General features: G+C 40.3%; 1 protein-coding gene across 1 annotated transcript; it reads right to left on the bottom strand.

Moving 5' to 3' along the window:
• Nucleotides 1–963: 963 nt before the first annotated feature.
• gucy1b1 (guanylate cyclase 1 soluble subunit beta 1) lies at nucleotides 964–23,945 on the bottom strand. The gene is made up of 13 exons (XM_052137303.1): nucleotides 23,800–23,945; nucleotides 23,315–23,388; nucleotides 22,244–22,344; nucleotides 20,825–20,943; nucleotides 19,193–19,390; nucleotides 16,789–17,019; nucleotides 16,568–16,684; nucleotides 16,322–16,455; nucleotides 15,009–15,206; nucleotides 7,139–7,376; nucleotides 5,044–5,184; nucleotides 2,218–2,372; nucleotides 964–2,130 (listed from the first exon to the last, which is right to left on the bottom strand). The coding sequence occupies exons 1-13, from the start codon at nucleotides 23,800–23,802 to the stop codon at nucleotides 2,013–2,015; spliced, it is 1,827 nt and encodes a 608-aa protein (XP_051993263.1). The 5' UTR covers nucleotides 23,803–23,945; the 3' UTR covers nucleotides 964–2,012.
• Between the last annotated feature and the right edge of the window lie 112 nt (nucleotides 23,946–24,057).

The following is a 24,057-nucleotide window of genomic DNA, read 5'->3' as shown; positions in this document are numbered from 1 at the left end:
CCCTAATCTCTCAGTAGCGCAATAAAATAAGAACTTTGCATTGTCCATCTTATTATATCCCAAGATAAGGAAAGATAAAAAAAGATTAATTGTTGTTATGGTCTTTGCATGTTCAACATGTTCATATCTTTATTGCAACACATCATGTTGAACTGCAGAATCTTCAAATGAACATGCAACACTAGTTGTTACTAATCTGTATTTATTTGTGTGTGTGCGAAATTCTTCAATGAAATATGAAACTACGTGAAATAATCAGGATTTTAAAGTCATGCTCCGTTATTGTAATCAAACTTTCCCTCTATATTGACTTCTAGTTCAGACACAATTCAACATGAACTGTTACTATGACGTTTTAATCTTTTATTGACAACAGGTCATCTTTCTGTACCTGACCTGGTGATGTATTGTAGTGCACAGGGGTCATCTGCTAGCACTGTTTATTTCCAGGAGTGAATGATTAATTTCTCTATGTTGAAAGTCTAAGTATTAAATCTATTGACGTCATGGTGTTTAAAAAAGGTTTCAAAGACCAAGTTGAACATAAAAAGTGTGGTAAAAATAGACAATAAATAAATAAATGATATATATAAGCATGAGGACGTCTTAATTTAGCATGCATTTGGCATTATGATGATTTTTGATAACTTAACATTCTTTTGCAATGTCGTTACATGTTTGCACGAAAAGGTTGCACTAATACAGTTGCACTAATATTAGCGAACAACCCCTTAAAACTGGACAGAGTGGCTCAGAGGCACATTTACACAGAGGGGGCAGAGGGGCTATTATATCAGAAGATATCTCCACGTTGCATTAAGCATTATTGCAATTACAACATTTGTAATTGTAATGTAATGCAATTACATTAACATTTCCATGTTTCTATGACAACCGCACTGCCTATGTGTACTTCATTTACAAGCAACTAGAAAGACTGATGAGTATGTTGAGGCATGTGGAAAAGACAATAGTTAAAACAGGAGTTTTTTTTATTTTGTGATTTTATATATTTTTTTAAGTAAGATGATGCAACTAGCTGCAATGTGTCATATTTTTAAAACACAATACAAGCAAAACAGACCATGTAACTCTTCGTATGCCACTTCAATAGACGCTTTAAACATATGCTGCCTGTAAAACGGTGTAAGTTAGAAGCATTGCATCATGGGTAGATCTCCATAAACAGAGACTTATCTGTAAAACTTCATGAACTCTCACGCCAATTAAATATATGTTATTTATATACAATAAATATTCACTTTTTTAAAGTCTAATCAATGACTCATACCTGTAACTACTATGTAACTACTATGTAACAACTATAGTAATTACACACTGATGCAATGTAACAGAATTCTATTGTGGTTTACGCTTTAATAATGAAATATAATACATTGATACAGTAACAGTGTTGTGTTTACTGAACGTCTACCGGTTATTCCTCAATTCATATGTGCAATTAAAAGAAACTTTCTGCTTTAGTTATAATTGGTGCTCTTAACCTTTTAAATATAATCACACAGATAAATTGCACTATAGAAAACTAGACAAAGTGACAAAGAAACGTTACTGGTGTTTCTCAGTGATGAAAGTGTTTGGCAGGGAGATAAATACTGTCAAATCCTCGACAAAAAAACGAAAATAAATAATAATAATAATAATAATAATAATAAACATGACGTGTATGTTGCATAGCCCGTTTGCACCAAGTTCCAGTTGTGCTGTATTTGTATTCAAATGTCCCGTCTTCAATTCATGAAATACTTGGCACATAAAATAGCATCAAACTGATATTTCCAGAACTCAGCACGTTTCACCATCAGCTCTAAACCCTTTTTCCAAACTCTGTGAATAACATAATTGGCACTTCAATGGCAAGGGTCACTGAAAAGCATTCTTAACGGCTTGTGTCTTTAGATTTGTCTCGTTAGAGGAGAAGAATAAAACGATTATGATCAAGAAAACAAGAAGTGCTGACAACAGAAATAAATGGCATCGCTGTAAGTCTGTTAGGTCTTGCGTGAGAGGAACCACACTTTCATTGGCTCTTTTTTCCCTTTCATGGTTACAGGTCCTCTGTATTCCAGATGAAACTGAGGATCAGCGTTTTCCACCGACTGCAAACACCTGCAGAACATAAATATACTGTTTAATAACTGATAGTTATAACTGATGCATTAAAGCCAGTATTCAGGTCTGATTTGGTTCTCTAACCTGTATGTGTACTCAGACACGTTTATCTTTCCTTTCTCTCCTGTGGTCTCTGTACGACTCGTCAGGTTGACAGTGTTCCCAAACAGGCAGTAGCGGGGCATCCTTTGTCCTATTACCCCTGTAACCACTTCTCCAGTATGGATTCCAATGGTGATCTGCTCCAGAACATGACAGTTAGGCACAGGGTAAAAAAATGGTCTGCACTTATATAGCGCCTTTTTAACATTAGCGGTATTCAAAGCGCTTTACACTGCGTATCATTCACCCATTCACACACCGATGATGGCAGAGATGCCATGCAATTCAGTGTCTCGCCCAAGGACACTTCGGCATGTGGAGTCATGTGGGCCGGGAATCGAACCGCCAACCCTGCGATTAGTGGCCGACCCGCTCTACAACCTGAGCCACAGCCGCCCCCCAGGGCAAATGTATAAAGCTTGAAAACATGTAAACACATAACCCTTAATACTAACCTAGTGCCCAATTGTAAGATGGTTACATCTTAAGTGCAAAATCAGCGGGCACAGCCATGACGTTTTGGTATTTTTTAGTATAGGAGTAAGTGGATGGCGTAGTCATGCATTTAAAGTGCAAGCAGGGGCAGAGCCATGAGTTTTTCAAAAGGGGTGGCCAGGCAGGGGCAAGCGATCAGTCTGTGGTGGCACAGAAATCGTCTGAATTTGGGGTGAGTGGGTGAGTGGATACAATGACACCTGGGACGGAGAGGTGCGGCGACCTTGGTGTGCACACATGTTAAGTTTGTACATTTGTACAGAGATGATTTCACCTCTAAAGAACTAAATTGTGCCAAAAAATGACCAAAAACATGACTAAAACAGCAATTGTGAGTGGGGTGGCCAATGGGGTTCAGTCCATGTTGGCCACGGCCACCTCATTGGCCACCGGCTAGCTCCGCCACTGAGTGCAAGCTATATAAATGCAGACAGCCCATTTATGAGAGGTTGTAGCTACTCTAAATGCAACCTGGTCTCATAGTGAAAACATGACGTTTCTATATACCTTTTACGTGTCTCCAGGTGCAATTCTCTGCCGTTTCCAGGTGAAATGAACACTAGAGGCGCTACAACAACTGTGTTTTATTCACTTTCGCTCAAATCATGACTTCAATGGCGGATTATGAGTTTATAAATACTCATTTTTCTCTCTATTACTCAGAACCTGCTATTTGATGATATCAACACTTTTCCTCAAACGCATCTTTAAAAAAACTAAATGTTTGAATGCTTGTACTACAGACCCACCTTCATATATACACTAATTCCTTTAGTTACAGAGTCATAGAAGCGACGAGAAATGACGTGGTTGCTACAAAAATGATGCTTTTCAGGCACTGATAAGGTAAGGATGTCTATTTTAACATCTCATATATATTTTAAGGTTATAATTTTAATCTAAAATTCACCTTAAAACCATGTCCAAATACGACCCAATTTTAATTGCTTTTGGCGCCCCCAGCTGGACATTTCACTGGAAACCTGCAGCCAAACGTGTTATAAAGCACTTACATTTTGAATTGCAAAAATGTTGTCATGTTCACATAAATTGCATGACACCAGGCTGTCTAAATTGTTTTTTAATAAATACATTAGAAGACAATATAAATATAGAACATTTGTGTCTTGCGTTTGCATTGCCTCTTAATAAATGCATGGAAAAAAGTTGTGGTGCTCATCAAAACTAATTGAATGTAGGTTCTGCTATACAGAATGTGATTGTACAATTAATCGTATTGATCTACTGCAGGCCCGGTTCTACAGGGGTGCGTTAGAGCACCGTAAATTGAATATGTAAGCCTAATAATACTGTACATTAGCAAAGCAGATTTCCTTGAATTCTGGCGAACACACACACACACACACACACAAAATCCACAAAGTTTATTTTTATTGACCTTCCATATACACATAGGCGCAAATCGGGGGGGGGGGTCGTCCCCCCTAAAATATCATTAAAATATGTGTATTGTAAATAATATAATGATATATTCTTTAAATAATTGTTTAAGAAATAAAATAATACAAATGCAAACGGGGCAACAACAAAAAAAACCTTGGTGTCCCCTTCAAAAATTGCTCTTGAGAATTGTTGTTTATTGTCCCCTCCAACATTTTGATGCAGTCTGCGTAGTCTGCTTATAGGGAGCGGTGGTACTGGCAACTAAATTTATAAGTAAATTGGTAGGTGTTTTTTGCGTTGTTATAGCAACATCAGGAGTTTAAATTTAAAACTCAGAAAGTCGGATTTTACAACTTACAAGGAAAAGTGTAATGAATGCATCTTGAAGTCAGAATTACAACTTGTAGGCTCGTGCAGAAATTTCGCAGAGATGCAGGGGCATGATGTCACACAAACATGTTGACACTCAGGGAGATATACAGAGTAAGTGATAAACATTCACTTTATTAAGTAATATTAATATTGATAAATGAGTTAGTTTCACTTGTATTTTTAATTTTATATTTAATTTTACAATTTCAACTTTCATGATCAAAGTCAACAGAGGAATAAGGTTTGGGGCACCAGCGGCATTACAGCGTGATTTTCTCACAGGCAGAGCGAGTTCCTGTTAATGCATTCAGTACCTTTATAACAAAAATATGTGTTTGTGTGGATAACTACGGCATGCACAAATGACATTCAGTCAATTGCAAGTTTAAATGCTCATAATGTTAAATACTTGACGTCATTATTCATATATACCCTTTCTTAATAGCAGCAATATGTAAGCTTTTCATTAGCAGTATTTCTTTTGCTGATATGAACACTTGAAGCTAGGTCTAAAGAAACTGTACTTTCAGTGCTCACCTGCACAGGCTCCTCATCCACTTTTACCTGTCCAGCGATCTCCATCATGTCCAGGGCCAGGTGACAGATGGATTTCGCGTGGTGGGTGCAGGGCTCTGGGAGGCCACTTACAGTCATGTACTTATCACCAACAGTCTCCACCTGTCAAAGCATGCAGAGACATTTGAAACTGAGAGTTTCAAGTGAAAGACTACAATAAATGTTTTATGCACCTGTGCTATAATGAACCGCAAAGGCAAGGTTGATAAAGGACGTTGCATTGGATAGTCTTGGATATCTTTAATTGTCCAGTCCAATTGTATTTTTAATCACATCTACCAGTTAACACTATCTTAGCCAAGACAATCAATCCATATAACAGAGTAGATTTGGGGAATGTTTAAAATACATTCTTTTACAGCATTTGTCCAATATTCACGACATTCAACCATGCACAACAAAATAATAGGATATTTGGGGCGGCGAAACATGATTAGTGGTTCTCTCAATGGGGCGTGTGGTGAGTTGTGTGTGGATTGTGGAGCGTAGCATGAGCCTCCACATGCTGCGAGTCTCCACGCTGTCATGCACAACGAGTCACGTGATAAGATGCGCGGATTGACGGTCTCAGGACAACCCGCATTGAGGCGAGTAACCGTGCCACCATGAGGACCTACTAAGTTGTGGGAATTAGGCATTTCAACATTGGGAGAAAAGCGGATGCCGGCAGCCATATCACCCTGCAGCTCTTGCTTGGTTGCCCACTAAAGCTAAGCAGGGTTGAGCCTGGCCAGTACCTGGATGGGAGACCTCCTGGGGAAAACCAAGATTGCTGCTGGAAGTGGTATTAGGGAGGCCAGAAGGGGGTGCTCACCCTACGGTCTGTGTGTGTCCTAATGTCCCAGTATAGTGACGGGGACACTATACTGTAAAAAGGCACCGTCATTCGGATGAGACGTTAAACTGAGGTCCTGACTCTCTGTGGTCATTAAAAATCCCACTTCTTGTAAAGAGTAGGGGTGTAACCCTGGTGTCTGGTCCCCATTGGCCCCTATCTATCATGGCCTTGTCTTAATCTCCATCCCTGAATTGGCTACATCACTCTACTCTCTCCTCCCCACCAATAGCTGGTGTGTGGTGGGTGTTCTGGCGCACTATGGCTGCCGTCGCATCATCCATATGCTATGTAAAGCACTTTGAGTGCCTAGAAAAGCGCTATATAAATGTAAGGAATTATTATATAATCAAATAAAAAAAAAAGACTCAAAGTTGACTCGAACACTATAACAGAGTGATTAAACACTTTTAATACTTTTAAGGTCTTGCTTGTACAAGTAAAACTAAAACTTGGCTTAGATGAACCTTATAAACCAGGTAAAATAAAAACAGCAGGAGAAAATACCAAATATAGTCAGGTAAACTCAGTGTTCTAATGGAGAGGGGCTGGGGGGTCCCGGACCCCCCATAAGAGCCTGTGACGAGCATGCCCTCCCTCATTCTCTTTAAATACTTGAATTATTACTTAAAAATATTATTATCAAGCTATGTCTTTTTTTTATATACACTATGCATGTCACCTATACTGTATAGCCAACCCTATAGATGTCCATATACTGACAAACTCTTAAACACATGTTCAGAGACAGCCCAGTCGCCCAAGAGACCTTTGGACCACATAGACACCGTTGGCTTTAAGTAAATATTGCTTTTTTTGGTGAGCCAGCCTTGAAAATCCACCCGCCAGTTTTGTTTGGTTAGCTAAGCTACATGAAGTACATTCTTTTCTGTAGGACTAGGATGTAAATCAAGGACATCTTCTCATGCCCTTGTTTTACAAGAGCATAGTACATGATGTGTATTTGGAAAAGTGCATGCTGTTAGGCGCAGAAAGATCCGTTTTTGTTTTTGTTTTTAAAGTTTACATTTCTCACATTTCTTTTGTGCATTTCCCTTTGCTAATAACATTGAATAGTTCTGGATGTGGCCAAAAAGAGCTCTCCTTTTATGTCTTTGGTCACAAAGGTATTTAAGTGTCCACCGACTGTGCATTCAGAAATGTTTTGTTATGCTCTAAGATGATAAATGAACACGTGATTTTCAGGCCACTTCTCCTCACCTTGTACACATAAGGGTTCTTCCGAGAATCGGTGAGAATGTCAAATCTGGTGTAGATGTCGTTGAGCAGGTTGACAATCTTAATGGCTCCCTCTGCAGATGCATGTTTGCTGCAGAATGCATTGAACCCGACGATGCCGCTAAAAAGAATTGTCACATTGTCGTATCGTTTAGCTGGTACGGGCCGTTTGTGCCGGAGTTCGTTGGCCACAGAAGGAGGCAGAACTGAATACAGCAACCTAAAACAGAGAGAGGTTCATTATTATCATGTGCCACTATTCAATGACAATAATAAAAAGAAAAGTTGTGGGTCTCTGAATTGTATAGTCTTATTTCACTGTTGTGTAGCCATTTAAAACAATTCAGTTGTTTACAGCAGTTTGATAGAAAGGTTGATTAGCGAGACATAAAGGACTCATTCGAAATGAATCCTGTTCAACACTTGAACCAACCGTAAACGTGTGCAACATTGTGTTCTTTTAGGCACAGCGCTTCCCCTGAAGGTTGAGTGCTACTCATCCACAGAGCGGTTTTATTGGCTCCCAACATTTAGACATTCATCCATCTGCTCTGTTCTAATTACTGCCAATTGCAAAACACATATATTGACCTCTAAAATCAAGAGGACATTTGAAACTGTCACTTAAGTAACATTATGCAAGAAATGTTAAAACTTTATCATTGGATCATGCTTTTAGATACAAATTTTCTTTAAAAGTATGTTCAGAATAAATACAAGTTAAGCTCAATCAACTGCATTTGTGGCATAATATTGATTACCACTTTTTCTTGTTTTTAGAAAATTAGACAGAAAAGCAAAAATCCGGGTTACAGTGAGACACAACTAAAGTGAATGGGGCTAAAATACTCACTGTTACAAAAGTATAGACACAAGACATAAACAATATGTGTGTTAACATGATTTTAGTCCAATAAAGTCACTTCTATCGGGAAGACACGCAGGCTTGAGTGAAGTTTGAGATGCCATGTATTTGATAAATGTAAAACAGGAAGTAAAGTCTCTTTCTATGGCGTAGGCCCCGTCCGGCAGTCCAAAGAAGCTGTACTCGGAACCGTCATATCCTGCCGGAGATAGGAGGCACGGGCGAGGAGCCTACCCCCGTGCGGGACAGGGTTCAACTGGTGGTGGTGGGGTGGAGGAGGTTGCCATGTTAGCACACTGAAACAGCAATGTGATGATTGTGAGCAAACTTATAAAGCAACGGCTTACATACGATTGGCTAGGAATTACCCAGCTAATGATGTGATGATGTACAGCTGCTAGTCTTCCCGCTAGAACTACGCTGCGCTTCCATTTATTAACCGCATCTGTATAAAGTTATAGCCAATTTTGCAACTTCGTTGCCATGACAATGTCCAAACATCCTAAAACGACTGTAAACATGACCATTTAAACAACTTGATCAAATAATACACAAGTTTTAACAGAAAAATTACTGTAAGTGCTTTTATAAAATTATAAGCATCACATTTCTGCCTTTAAACCCTCCCAAAATTCTCCCCATTGACTTCCATTATAAGTGTTTCACTGTGACAAATTTGTGCTTTTTTTTTTTAAAGAAAAGGAGGAACGGGTCTAAATAAATTTTTGTGCTAATCAACAATATGCCACATACGCTGTAAATTGCGTTTAACTTGTATTGAACCCAGAACATTCCTTTAAAAGGCCTACGATATGCGCAAAGTCTTCATTTTAATGCTTATTATAGGGATTTTGGTTGCAAAATAAAATAAACAGCTTTTTGGATTTTACACATTTTTGTGTGCACGTCAGGGTAAGGAAAGACTCATAGTACATTTATTATCATTCTATAAATCAATTTTTAAAAAACTATCGGCCAATTAATCGGTTAATAACCACCTTATTTTTCGGTTTCGGCAAAATCCACTATCGGTCGACCTTCAATTTCAATGATGTGGATTTCACATTTTCAGGCATCCTCAATATTGGAAGTTATGCAGGCTTACTCTGATTTTAGTCAAAAATAAATAAACAAATAAACAGTTCACAGTTAATAACAACTGGAACAAACAGCTACTTTCTGTGAGGCAAGAGTAACTAGCACAGAAATCCTAAAATCATATGCCCAAATCTCAAAGAAACTGGCTTGGTCACATTTAAGTGCTCTAAATTGACCAAGTGCACATATTCCAGTGCAGGACGCCTGCAAGTGAAGATAAGGCCAGACTATTTAGGACCATCAGAATACAACTTATTTGTCCACCTGTTATCAACATGTCACATACATCCACGTTTCCAGCTAAATGAATGTGCCCCTAATGCTACAAACTAAGTACAGAAGATCACCAGAAAAAAACGTTTATACTTAGAAGGAATTTAGACCTACTCTGGAAAAGCCAAAACAACCCATCAGCTACTCACAGCAATACTCACACATATAACTAGTCATAAGTTACAGATCATTTGTAACAACCTACTGCTTATTAACATTTCTATGAGGATTCAACAAACCCTTCCCAGGAACGGTTACAAATTCAGTTTTTCTGGATTTTGTAAACCTTTACACGGGCACTGTGAAGCTCTAGGAAGTGTTTGTCGTCTGGGTGGATGGGAGATACAGGGTCTGGTGATGTTAAGCTTCTTCTCCAGATTTAATAAACAAACACAGTTCACAGACTGAGGCAGACTGGCTCCCCACTGACAGCACAAATATAGCCACATTTTTTAAGCAGGAAAACAAGATGGCTTTAAAAAAGCTGTTCATGTGGGAACCAAAGTGAGTGGCATGACCGTAGACAATCACACCGCAGCTGAAACTAATCCAATTTTTCACCCACATGTGACACAGATCTGTTAATTGGCTGACCATGTGAACAGCCAAAAGCACTTTGAATCTGACATTTTCAAATAAAATTTGGGCGGCATATGCGGCAATAAATCAGATACGTATCTGATTTTTCAATGTGCCTACAGTGTGAACAGGCAAGTCAGATTTAATGTGATTTTTACATCAATCTAATTTTATCGTGAATCATATATTTTCTAGATAATTGTGGTGGAACGACCCGCCCTTAACTGTCGTCATCTTTGCCCACCTCTGAGGGACGTCCTTCAGCCAGGCTCAATACGGGAGTGGGCAGGAGAGAGAATAAGTCTAGGTTGGCCAAGAGGAACATGGCAAACCTTATGTGTGTTAAGCCTCGTCCCCGCTGCTAAATAAAAACAGAGTGAGCCTCTTCTCGGGGAGACGGCTTCTATTCTCCATGTGTGCACACACTGGCATCCTTGCTGGTCCAGGAGCAGATCAGGGAGGGTACTGGCCATCAGTCGTAAACTAGATGCGATGTCGGGGGAATTGGAGCATGCATCGTGGCTGACGGGCATGGTTGCCGGACTGCCACTCCTCTCACACACCCGTCGTTGCGACCCCAGGGAAGATAGGCAGCCACAGAAGCTGCCGCCCCCTCACGCCCACAGACCTTAAGGGGAGCACGTATGGTCGTCGGACCCTGCTGATTCCTGGATCATCCTGTGAACACTCTCCTTCCTTCACAAAGCCCCCTTCACCGCAAGGATGCCAGATTCCCCCTTTATTTTGAACCCTCCATGGACACTTTATTCACCTTTTATGAACATTTTATGTTTATTATTGTTTCCAATAAACACCTCTACGAGGCTTGATGCCACACCCACTGTGTCTTGCTCACCCCGCCACTGTGGTGGAGAAGTTGGGCAATTTGTGGGCAGAGACACCGCAGTTGGGCACCAGCGGTGACGTCACTCTCCCTATCGTTCACCGGTTAGATGGAAAGCCTGGAGTGGGATGAAGAAGACACAGGGACGGCCTCCCAGCCACAGCAAAGGGTAAGTGGCATTTAATAAGCATTTAGCCTGGGGCTGGTTGAGGCTGTCATATTAATTTATGTTCTTCTCTGTTCCCACCTGGGTATGAGTTAGAGGGGGAGGTGGCCTGGGGAGGTATCCCTTACACGCACACTCCGACCATAGGGCCTTGCTGAGGAAAGTAGCCTTCCCATGTGGGTGGCGAGGAGGGTGCACCTCCGTCTCTGGATTCCTTGTATGGATAGGAGCATGGGAGGAGCTGCCGCCAGGGCGACACTTGCGGGAAGGATTTAGGTTCCCCTCCCTCTCATCATCATACACCCATCTCTGAGGACCATCCTTCAGCCAGGCTCAGCGAAGTGAGTGGGCTGGAGAGAAAAGAGGTGCATAGTTAATAAGCCTCATTTGGGAAGCAGGGGGAATGAAGCACACCTGACATTCTGAGAGATATGCTCAATCAGTTTGTCTTCATGTACCTGGCTGACATTCTCATTTTCTTTTACTCTCTCCAGGTACACATCTGGCACATCTGAAATGTGTTGCAAAGGCTGTTGGAGCATCGGTTGTTTGTCAAGATAGATGTCATGCCTTCCACCTCCAGGTGGTTCGGTTCCTGGAGCATGTCATCTCGGCATAGGATTCACATGGATACTTCTAGGGTCGGGCCGTTTCTGACAAAACGGTTCCTGACTCTCAGTCAGTGTCGCCGACTGGCCTGTCTCCATTTCAGTGTTGTAGTGGTTATCAGCCTCCTTTGCAGCTCTGGCTTCCAGCATCTTTTTGTAGGGTTCATCCTGTGTTTCAACCTGTTTGTCATAATTTGCTTAATCCCCCTGTTTCTTCCTCTCCCCTTCTTCCTTTTGTCAAGGGTTCCCCTGTCTACACTGTCAGGGTCTGTTGGATACCAGGCGTTGGGATGGAGATTTCAATATCTGGTGAATTGAGAAGGGTATGTGTAGAGCGGAGGAGGGCGGGGCCGGGCTGGAACAGCGCACGCCCGGTGCCCAATCAGCCAGATGAGGGCGCGCAAGGGATAAAGGCAGCCGAGGACGACAGTTCAAGAGAGAGAATTACAGGCAGTTGCCCTGTATGTGTTTGTGTGTGTCTTTTTATTTTATTAAATATTATTTATATTGTTAAGCCGGTTCTCGCCTCCTCCTTGCCCATCTAAACACCCTTACACTGGTGCCGAAACCTGGGAAGGAGGAGGGATGCTCGTCGTAGAGTCCTCGAAAATGCCGTCCACCCAGGAGAGCGCCGCTGCCAACCGCCAGGGGGACGGAGTAGCCCGAACGGCCAGATGCAGGGAACGGCTGATGGGACTCCACGACTGCCTGGAGCGATGGAGTCGCAGCCAGGGGCGGAGGAGTATCCCAACGTGCCACCAGAAAGCGTAGGGGCGTTCTGTCCACTGGGGGTCGGAGGTTGACTCAGGTCCACCCGGGGGTTGTCCGCCTGACAAGGTGGAGAAGTGATAGAAGACCGCATGACGGCGCAACAGAGAACCAGTGAGTGAGCTTCTTTTTCTCTCGCTCCTCTCTCTCGCCCTGTCGCTCCATCTTGGCCTTTCCCTCGCCTATTTTGTTTTGTTTTTCCCCTCCTGTCCCCTCCCAGGTCAAGGAAGGCAGGGATGACCTGCCGGCAGACGGGGCGCAAGGCACCCCCCTCCACCCCACCCCCCACGATGGCCTGCAGTGCACAGCAATACATTTTGCATTTGATTCTGTCAATCTGTCCGAGACAGATTTATTATGCTGCGTTCACACCGGACGCGAATAGTGCGTCAGGCACGAGTGATTTCAATGTTAAGTCAATGCAAAGACGCGTTACGCGCGTAAAAAAATTCCTGCGGCGCGAATGAGGCGTAGAGCGCAGCGCGGTAGACGCAAATACTCCTCATTCGCGCGTCAAGTTCGCGCGAATGGCGCGAATTGAGCGTCTGCCGCGTTATGCGCGAATGGTGCATTTTGCGCATTCATGCGTTTGACGCGAATCCGCGTCTGCCGCCCGAGTTGAAAAATCTGAACTTTGGCGTCAATTCGCGCCGCGTTAACCAATCAGGAGCCTAGCTGCCTGCTGTCACTCAGGAGGTAAAGTGACGTAAACTTTCATTATTATTGTAATGTAAAGACAACCAACATTAGTGTCTAGACAGTGTTGATTAAGGAAAAAAACACAGGACAGGTTAATTACTTTTGGAGGCTGGCTCCATTTATCATCAAAACAAAAATAAATAAATAATTTATCCTGATATACTACCATGGAAAACCTGACATTTTTAAAAAGTCTCAACTTAATAAATGTGCATGTTGTGGACCTGACATCCTGGAACTGGGGCTGACAACCTGGGAAAAAAAATACAAAATATAATAATAATGGACTATTTTTAGATAGTTTAGCTCTTTATAGGTTTGTGGGTGGCTCTTAAAAGAGCCGTTGTGGGGAAGTCATGAGGAGGACTTCAAACGCTACTCCGTCGGCTGCCATAGTACTGCTCCCTCCGCCGAGAAGTGTGCCATGAAGACATCCCTCACCTGGAGTGCCTCTCTGGAGGAGTTGTTGGCCGCAACCCGACCCAGACCTGGCAGTGGCTCCTCTCCAGCATGTCCCGCGCCCCTCGCTGGTGGACCCAAGTACGGCGACGACGACCCATACGCCGCTGTTCTGCTCTCCAGAGCAAATAAAGAGCGGTGACTCTCTCCACGAATGCTCGATCAACATCAGCCATCTTTTAAAAAGATGGCCGTCATCGGATTTCGCCTCCGACGAGCGTCACGCGCGTAAATTTCGCTTCAAACTTTTGTTTTTTACGCGCGTCAATTTCGCTCTTGACGCGCGAATGGATTCAAAGTGGTCAAGCGTATAACTAGATGCGGTAGGCGCGAATTTGACGCACTATTCGCGTCCGGTGTGAACGTAGCATTAGAAGGGCTTTTCGAAGAACGCATCTATGTACACACCTATCAAATGTATGTCTTTGGAGCATCTCACTTTATTTATGTTGCAAGTTAAACATACTGTAGTTTGAAACTTAGAAAACACATCTCGATAGGTAATTGTGCTCCATACAGCTGTGTTTTCGAACGCAAGAACACGTTCTACTCTTGTGCTGTCGCTAGTGTCAAGCGAGCCTTAGTTAGGCTTTGTTGTCTGTACAGTTACAGTATTTGTTGCAGATACAGATGAAGTTTCGCTTACTGCCCCCTGCTGAAAACAGGTGGCACTTCAAGCTAGTTTTTTCCTGAGGGATATTCCTTATAACATCCCAGGGACATGTTTAATTGTGTTAATGGTTTCATAAAATGTTAAATTGTCAGCCCTATATATTATGCTTTAAACTACCAATATGAGTGTTGTACTCTCAGCTTCATTTTATCACATTTTACCCAGTTTTACCAAAATTAGCACAGAAAAAGTGCACATACATATTTTAAACTCGCATTGTTTACTGCTAAACTGTGAACGAGCTTCTCACATGCACTCATGAATGCGCAACAGACATTGAGATTTTCACTGAAAATGAACTTACATTTGTGCTTTTTTTCTCACAATAATCAATCAAATGCCTTCAGAAGATTTGGTAAATGATGCATGAGTCACAGGGATTACTTTTATGATACTTTCACATCTTTTTTGAAGCTTGAAAGCCAGTCACTATCCACTGTCATTGTATTGAGAAGACAGACTGGGATATTTATTAAAATATTTCATTTTGTATCCTGAAGAAAGAAAGTTATACGATTTTAGAAATGACATGGGGGTGAGCAAATTGAGACAGAATTTATCATTTTGGGTTAACTATTTCTTTAAGATGTTTGAATAGTGCTGCATCCCGACACCTAGGTGCCAAGAGTTTAGAGCTATTCCAGAGTTTGTTGATCTAGGTTAACCTTTTTAACATTTTAAAACCATCCTAAATACTAAAAAACAAAGAACTGTTTGAATAATGGTGTATACATTTTTTAAATGGATCCAGAACTTTCCGTCTTTAAAATCAATTGAAATGCAAAGTTTGTGTGTGATTGTGACATGCTGGAGGACTGACCTGTCTGTCTTCTTCTTCTCGTCCTCCAGGGCTCGGAGCGTGTGCTGAAGACGATCAGTCAGGATCTCCAACTCCTGGGTCAACTTGTACTCTTCACGAAACTGCTCCCCCAGCAGCACAAGGTCACGGGTGGCATCGTGAAGAGGAATATCACTCAGGTACAGACCTCTCCTCGTCAGATCATCGAGATTCATAACACTGGAATACGCAAGTAACTAAATGAAATCTCAATACAACAGACACATAGGGAACATTTCCACCACTCAAATGTGTAGGACACAGTTCAATCTAAACCAGAGGGATGGACACAGATTATTCCAGTAGCTGTGTTTGCCACTGAACCAAGTGATCTGCTTGTATTAAGTGGACTTTCCTCATGAGGTATAAACACACATAGGGCTCTATTTTCGTGACCACTCTGGGTTCAGCACTACGAGCAACATGCACTGATTCTTATGCAATATTCGTGAGAGCGCTAATTCTAAGCTCAATTTCTGAGCCAGCGCAAAGTGCAAGTGTGCTTGCACTATCTGTGGGTGCATGCACGCAAACCATGGGTAGGTATGTTGTATATTAATGAATCCATGCAAAGTGCAATTTGCTATTTTCTTAATAGGAGAACCAATAGAGAACAGTGTCTATTTTCAGTGCAAAGTAAACTTCCTGCATTTGCAGTTTGGAGATTTCACCAGCATGTGGTAATAAAGTTAATGTCCAAACTCTGAAAATATAGTGGAACACCAAATTATGCCTCTGACAATCACCGTGTCATTACATCAATCTGATTAATCATACTTACATTCTTTACATCCAATTAGTTCAATAAGGAGCATGTCAATGTTATAGAAATGTGCCTGACATTCAACAAGGACCCTGTTAATGCGCAAAAGAGCCCTTAGCATTGTGCGTGCACGATTTCACCAACCCACTTGAGCCTACACCTAGCGCATTCTTTGCACCAAATTACCAAGACTTTATGGCCATACCCGCTGACTTTGCACATATGCTTCAAACGTAGCATTTTTAAAATAGGCCCACTTAGCTAACTCTATTAGCTTTATTATCTAACCTTTAGATAAGCACTTACTGCATACTATAAATGGCAAATACTAGTTTTCAAGCTTTATTTCATGCCATTTAACATGTTATGCTATTTGCATCATACAATGTAGTATATGTTGTTCATTATACCATCAGACTGCCCATTTTCTCCCATTTTCTGTTTGAAAATACTTTCAAAACCAGAATGCAATTAGTGCGACCAACCAAAGCCTTATGCTTTATCTGCAATATTTCACAGGGTTATCATGTACCTTGGTGAGCATAGGAAAAGGATGTTCTCAGTCTCAGGAAGTGAGATCATCTGGCCCTTCAGTCTGAGACAGCTGATCTCTGTGCCTGTGAGTTCATCTTCACTCTCTGCAGTCTCTACGTTCAACAGGCCCTCCTACAAGAAGCCACAAACAACCCTTGTGTCATGTAGTTGACACAAGCTTAAGAAAAGTCAGAAGCAACATCAGCATCAGAGTTTATATGTAGAACATTTAGGGCAGGCAGACCTTACTCCTCAACACAAAGACAGTGTTGATGTGGGACAAGATGCCATGGAAACTGAAGTCTATATGTGGCCGCACCAGAGAGAACACACAAGACAGGTTACAGATGCCAGGCTGCAGCTGGAAGATGACACAGATGTTTTTTTCCCCCTCACACTTTATATATACTTATATCTGTCAATTGTACATTTCCAAACTAAACAATGATTCTTGAGCAGACGGACCTGTGGCAGAACTCTGAAGATGGCATTGCCACACTGTGTGAGCATGAGGTCCTTGTCAAACATCAGGTGGAATGGGAAAGCCTTGCAGAAGGTGTATGGACTAATTCGTGTCTCTTGAGTTCCGTTCTCCTCAAAACCATCCAGGTCTTCATAAAAAGCCTCTTCCTCCGAATCCTTTTCCTCAATCAAGAACTTAATGTGATCACACTCTTCACTCTTCTGCTGAATGACCTGGTGCACACCCAAAAATACCACATTTAGAGTCCTGTTTTTGTACTGCATTACCCATGGTACATCACAACATAAAGGTAACAGAAACAAACACTCACTGCATTCATAATTAGGTAAATGAGGAAGGGTTGAAGTTAGCGACAGACCGATAAATCGGCTAGGCCGGTTAATCGGACAATATTTAGCCTTTTTAAGGTAATCTGTATGTGCCCATTTTGAGTGAATATTATGTCAAATAAGTGCTCATAAAAGCTTTCGTGCATTCAAACTGTTTAATGCACGGGCAATTAAACTGTACGCAACTTTTCGCTGTATGCAAGATAAAACATCATCTAAAATTGCTGCCCTGCCCAGCATGTGCACTAGAGGGCGCCCCACGATCACACATCACTGACTGAAGCTCTGAATAGAGACTGTTTCAACACTTTTACAGCTGTCACATTAATAACGGCAGTTTTCCTCATTAATGTGAAAATGACAAAGATTAGGAATTAAATACGACATGTTCTGAGGAATGCCAACCATTCTACATTATGTGGCTGTAATTATTTCTGGATTGAGAATTTAAATTAAAAGTTTTTAAAGAGTGTTTGGTCTCCCAAAAAAACTCATGTGCATTTATCCAATTATCCGTACAGCTTCAAGTCCTTTTTTTACACGAAATCTCCACTTTCACATCTGAATGTACCACATGTGACTTTCAAATGTGAAAGTGAAAGGGGAGATTTATAATAAAAAAGGACTTAAATATTGATCTGTTTCTCACACCTATCATATCACTTCTGAAGACATGGATTAACGTTTTATGGATTACTTTTATGCTGCCTTTATGTGCTTTTTGGGGCTTGAAAGTTCTGGTCACCATTCACTTGCATTGTATGGACCTACAGAGCTGAAATATTCTTCTGAAAATCTTCATTTGTGTTCTGCCGAAGAAAGAAAGTCACACACATCTGGGATGACATGAGGGTGAGTAAATGAATGACAGATTGTGTACTGTCCCTTTAATTATTTCTAAATAATTGTTGACAAATTAAGGTAAGTGGCAAAATATCTGTGTCAGCCTATAGCTTTTTTTTTTATTATTATTATTAATTTGTTTTTGGCCCAACATTTTCATATCAGGGCAGCCCTAGTCTCTATTCCAAACAATATATGTTATCTTAGCACAGAATATATGCTAAGAGTCCAAGGTCAGTGAAGTCATTCTTGCTGATTCCCAAAAATGTTCATCTTGATCTGCGTGTAGACTAAGCAAAGGATGAGCCATTTACAGCAGACTTCTTTCAGACTTGGGGATTATGTGAGGAAGGAACTGTTTGCAAAGGTCTCTCATTTTTCTCTTCAGTAATATCACTGAAAACAGTCCTAAATGTTTTTCTTTATTTCATCATATCAGGCCGTTCTGAATGCAGAGAAGCTGTTGTTTTATCTCTGTCAGCTTGAAGTTGAGCCCATTTCACTGACGTCAAACCAAGGCTTTTTTGCCCTGCTGTCACCATGACAACCACAGCTAACATTTCTTTTTTTTAACAAGTCAGGTGTTACATTTGGAGGGTCTGTCGATTGAACTCTCTCATTTCACACAAAGCCCAGATGGAGAGAGAGAGAGAGAGAGAGAGAGAGAGAGAGAGAGAGAGAGAGAGAGAGAGAGAGAGAGAGAGAGAGAGCAGTCTGCCGTCTGGGAGATGATTAGCTCTTATATAGTGTAGAGAGGATTTATTTGGAAAATAAGTCAGAGACTACAGTGCAGTGACAAAGGACAATGCATAGGGAGTTCATCTTAATGTTGAGTATCAACGGGGCCTCTAAGTAAGACATCTCTGGTCTTGCTGACCCCATACGGTTCCCTCATTTACAATGATGTCAGACTTTTGAGGAGATAAATGCATTTTAACATATGACACTCAATATATGTTGTCATTGTGGACATCTATTTTTAATGTATTATTATTATTGTTTGTATGGGTTTGGGGGCGACTGTGTTTTGTTCTGTTTTTAGAACTAAACGAAAAAACCCTGCTGTGTTATTCATTACTGGGTGTTCAATGGCCGATTACATGATCACACTCATTTACAGCAAACGCACACACCATCAGCAACATCTGTGACCGATCTGACACAGCACAATGCACGTACAGGAGAACAAAAAAGGACAAAAGCGCAAGCCGACCTTCATCTCAATCTCGGTTCCATGAATCTGTTGCGCAACCGTCTTGATGATCCCTATGACGATGTCCTGTAGACCCTCTCTTTCAGAGTAATAGTGTAGAATAAGGTTGTTCCCTTTCTCTGCATCCGTGCAGCGGAACGACGGCGCTCGCATGCCTGGGTAGATGGTGCCCAGATGGTCGTGTAATGCGTCCAGATTCTGAAGGAGGGAACAAGCTGATCTTAATGTGCATGGTGATGAATAGAGCACGCTTTTTGGTCAGGATGAAAACAGGGTATCTTGTTTGGACTGTTATAGAAGTGACTTCGAATAACGTAAAATAGATAAACTAGTCAATCTACCCTTTTGATAAAGTAGTTACCGATGAGGATGTTAGTTAGATTGGTAGCATCAAACCTGTACGCATACATTTACACTATCAACAACTACTGCAGTAGCTAAAATCACTCGAAATCAATCCAGTTTTCAAAACTGTAATTAAGTTACAGTAGTAGCGTCTATATTTTTAGATAGTATACTGCTAGCTTTAGTAATGACATCAAAGCTGTGCACGTTAAAAGGGGATGTTACTCCATAACGCTGACTATAAACCTGGAGTCGTGAGTTTGAATCCAGGGTGTGCTGAGGGACTCCAGTCAGGTCTCCTTAGCAACCAAATTGGCCCGGTTGCTAGGGAGGGTAGAGTCACATGGGGTAACCTCCTCATGGTCGCTATAATGTGGTTCTCGCTCTCGGCGGGGCGCGTGGTGAGTTGTGTGTGGCGGAGAATAGCGCAAAGCCTCCACATGCGCTACGTCTCCATGGTAACGCGCTCAACAAGTCACGTGATAAGATGCGCGGATTGACGGTCTCAGACGCGGAGGCAACTGAGATTCGTCCTCCGCCACCCGGATTGAGGCGAGTCACTACACCACCACGAGGACTTGGAGCGCATTGGGAATTGGGCGTTACAAATTGGGGAGAAAATATTATTATTATTATTATTATTTTTATATATTTAAATTAATATTTACATTTCTATATAAAGGAGTGTTCAGCAGCAAATGCAATATTTCTTGATAGTAATATTCATTTCTGTGGTATTGAAATTGGTATCAAGAATTTCTGAGAAAAAAAAATGAATTACTGAAATATTTACATTTTATAAAAATAAATTTTTATTTACATTATATATTCTGCTCAGGTGACTGAAGGGTCCTCCCAATAGAAATAGGGTTTGTTCAGCAAGAACAAAATTAGGGAACATTTTTCACGGTCGCTCCACCAATTTTTCACATAATAAACCAAATAAGTCACATTTTCTGAAAAACATGCTCTAAAATACACATTTTCACAACTCTAAGCATTAACTACAACGGCAGCAAAACATTGTGTAACAAGATTACTAAAGAGCTATTATATTATATTTTACACAATTTTGGCTCATGTTATTGTCAATACGTATCAGCAATGACACATGCTAAAGTTTCTATTGCACAATATAGTAAACCCGTCCCTTTATCTACATATACGTACATATTCCAAAAATGATTCTTTGAAAAGGTACAGCACGTGCAATGCCTTAAATAGAGAACCGACAGTATTTTGCATGCATCACTTGATTTTTGGGTGATATTAAAAGTAGCCTCTTACTTGTAAGAATTCCCGAACATTGGAGCCCAACACTCGGAGGATGGTGTCATAACCAGATTCCTGACAAAACTCAAAGAACATTTTCCCAAACATTTGCAAGATATGTCCTGCATCCATTTCTGTTGGCGAATAAACCAGATCGACAGGGGGAAAGAAATTGAATTAAAGGGATAGTACACCCAAAATGACATTCTGTTATCATTTACTCACCCTGATGTTGTTCCGAACATGTATGCCTAAATATCTACCATGGAACACAAAAGTAGATCTCAGGCAGAATGATAGCCTCAGTCACCATTCACTTTAATAGTATGGAAAAAATATGCAATAAAAGTGAATGATGAATCAGATTAACATACTGCTGAACATCTCTGTTTGTGTACAGTAGAAGAGAGAAAGTGATATGGTTTTGGAACAACAAAGGCATGAGCAAATGATGACATAATTTTCATACTGGGGTGAATTGTCCCTTTAAATATCAAGTTAAAGGGACAGTGCACCCAAAAATGTAAATTCTCTCATCATTTATTCGCCCTCATGTCGACCCAGATGTGTGACTTTCTTTCTTCAACAGAACACAAATGAAGATTTTTAGAAGAATATTTCAGCTCTGTAGGTCCATACAATGCAAGTGAATGGTGACCAGAAATTTAAAGGTCCAAAAGGGACATAAAAGCAGCATAAAAGTAATCCATAAGACTCCAGTGGTTTAATCAATATCTTCAGAAGGGATATGATAGGTGTGGGTGAGAATCAGATCAATATTAAAGTCATTTTTTTACTATAAATCTACACTTTCACTTTCACATTCACATTCAGCCATCTACTTGTCGCGGCTGGTAAAAGGTGGAGTTTGATAGTACAAAAAGGACTTAAATATTGATCTGTTTCTCACCCACACCTATTATATCTCTTCTGAAGACATGGATTAAACCACTGGAGGCTTATGGGTTACTTCTATGCTGCCTTTATGTGCTTTTTGGAGCTTCAAAGTTCTGGTCACATTCACTTGCATTGTATGGACCAACAGAGCTGAAATATTCTTCTAAAAATCAACATTTGTGTTCTGCAAAAGAAAGAAAGTCAAACACATCTGGGACGACATGAGGGTGAATAAATGATGAGAGAATTTACATTTTCTGTCACAACAAGAACTACACTGAAAAAAAGTGAAAATCTGCAATTGTTGAATCTATTTCTATTTTATTTAGCCTTTTAATTTCATGTTTGAATCGAACCAAACTAGTTAATTTAGGTGTTATCAAATGAAACCTTGAATATATACAGATTTTTTTTTTTCAGTTTAACAAGAGCTTTGTAATAAACCCCTTGTAATGTAATAAATCACTGAATAAACAAGAGATTTGTTAAATGATGTTCTCCATCCGTCCACAACAAACAACAGAAATAAACCCTTACTTAGTACTTTACTTGCAGCAGCCACAAGGTCGTATGTTTTGGAATCTTCGTAGATGATCCTGACGAGAAACTGTCCCTCTACATCGACCTGAGCTTCTCTTCTGTAACAACATTTAATGTGAAGATGAAGACGTGTGCTGGATTGTTACTCCTTCAGCAAAATAACGTACTGTATATTCACAATGTCAATGCACTTTATTTTGGACACCGTCCAAGTTCATTTAATACTTCTGAATTGTATCTGTACCCCAAAAGGAACATTTGCTGTACCCATAAAGACTGTTAGAGTCGGGCTTGACATTATTCCTAAGGTGAACTGAAAAAAGGGCCAAGAATGATGACGATCAAACACAACATTTAGTGGGACTCAAACTCGCAACCTGAGCTTAAACAGGCACTAAAATATATATATTTAGTCTTTAACATTACACACAGCTGTGGCTTGAAAAGGCTACTCTTAAAAGTCACATAAAAAGAGGAAGTTAAATTAAGCTTCACTGTTTGTTTAAGAGGGAAAAGTTCACATGTTATGCCATGATTTCTCATGCTCTGCATTAATGAAAAAGAGCATCTGGTATCAAAGACAGGACTGTCACAATAAACTGCACTATACATAGATCACAAATGTGGAACAAAAACAGAAGGGGAAATTGAAAGAATAAGGTCTTTATAAGGAAGTACTTTTTCTCATTTCAGGCATTATGAAGTGCTGAATATATAATTGATTACTGTATATATATATATATATAACATATTTTCTTAATATATACCTCTTAATGTATTGTATATGTCATGTACTATAGCCTTGGATATGCTTTAAATCCACCAAATACATTTTGTACTCCTTTTTCAATATGACAGATCACTCACACGTTGATGCTCAGAAGTAACACACACACACACACACACACACACACACACTTATTACTCCTAACCTAAATCACAGCTTGCACTTATACGGAGATCTAAACATCTATTATTTATTAACAATATATTGTGCACGTAATTGACAATTGATATGCATTAAAAACATTTAAAAACTTTGTACATAGAGGTCAAAATTAAACTCACTTGATGTCCTCCCAAATATCTGGTCCATAATTTCTCAGCACCAGAAGTTCCAGTGCGTGGTTGACAAAACCATACTGCAAACCAGACAAATATGCAATTAATGTATAATATGCATATGCATGCATATAGTATAATTGCAAAAAAAAAAAAAAAAGGCAATTATTATATATGCATGTGTGTGTGTATATATATATATAATTTGCCTTTTAATTTTGGCCATTGTTTGTTTACATATTCAACATGCATTAATACGTTGTGCTGCATACGTGCAAATTAAAAACATGAGCTGTGTGTCCCTGACAGGTTAAATACAGAATTAATAGAACAGCAATAACATACATATAATACAGAATGAATTCAGTAATGCGTTTCTGTCGCCTATGATCGTAAGCTACAGAGCACATCATATTTTCAGGAACAAGAACTAATGTATAAATATAAGGAATGTTAAAAAAAAAATAACACTTGTAATTAAAGCTACATACCATGTTTGGACAAATTCGCCAATTGCCTGTTTCCGATAGATTGAATATCTAAACACCAGCACTGATACACCGTACAGCTATTACGAGTGAAAACACCATTCCTGAAATGAGCTCAATGTTATTGACAGAGGATGCAGCCAACAGCAGCGCAGGGATCCTAGAATTACATACAATTTCGTGATATCACACCCAGAATGGTTAGCTAATGAATATTAATTACGTAACGTTACGTAACGTTTCTGATTTGCTGCAAGGCAG

This window comes from Xyrauchen texanus, chromosome 11, assembly GCF_025860055.1.
Source record: "Xyrauchen texanus isolate HMW12.3.18 chromosome 11, RBS_HiC_50CHRs, whole genome shotgun sequence".
Taxonomy (NCBI): domain Eukaryota; kingdom Metazoa; phylum Chordata; class Actinopteri; order Cypriniformes; family Catostomidae; genus Xyrauchen; species Xyrauchen texanus.
The sequence above is the reverse complement of the archived record's forward strand: the minus strand, read 5'-3'. Positions and strand labels throughout refer to the sequence as shown.

What these genes read in the sequence shown, in the direction of transcription:
- gucy1b1 (XM_052137303.1), bottom strand. An exon ending in GATATTTGGGAGGACATCAA is followed by an intron (nt 22,345 to 23,314) that starts GTGAGTTTAATT and finishes ATGTTGTTACAG; the next exon opens with AAGAGAAGCTCAGGTCGATG. An exon ending in TCTTTGTGTTGAGGAGTAAG is followed by an intron (nt 16,456 to 16,567) that starts GTCTGCCTGCCC and finishes GGCTTCTTGTAG; the next exon opens with GAGGGCCTGTTGAACGTAGA.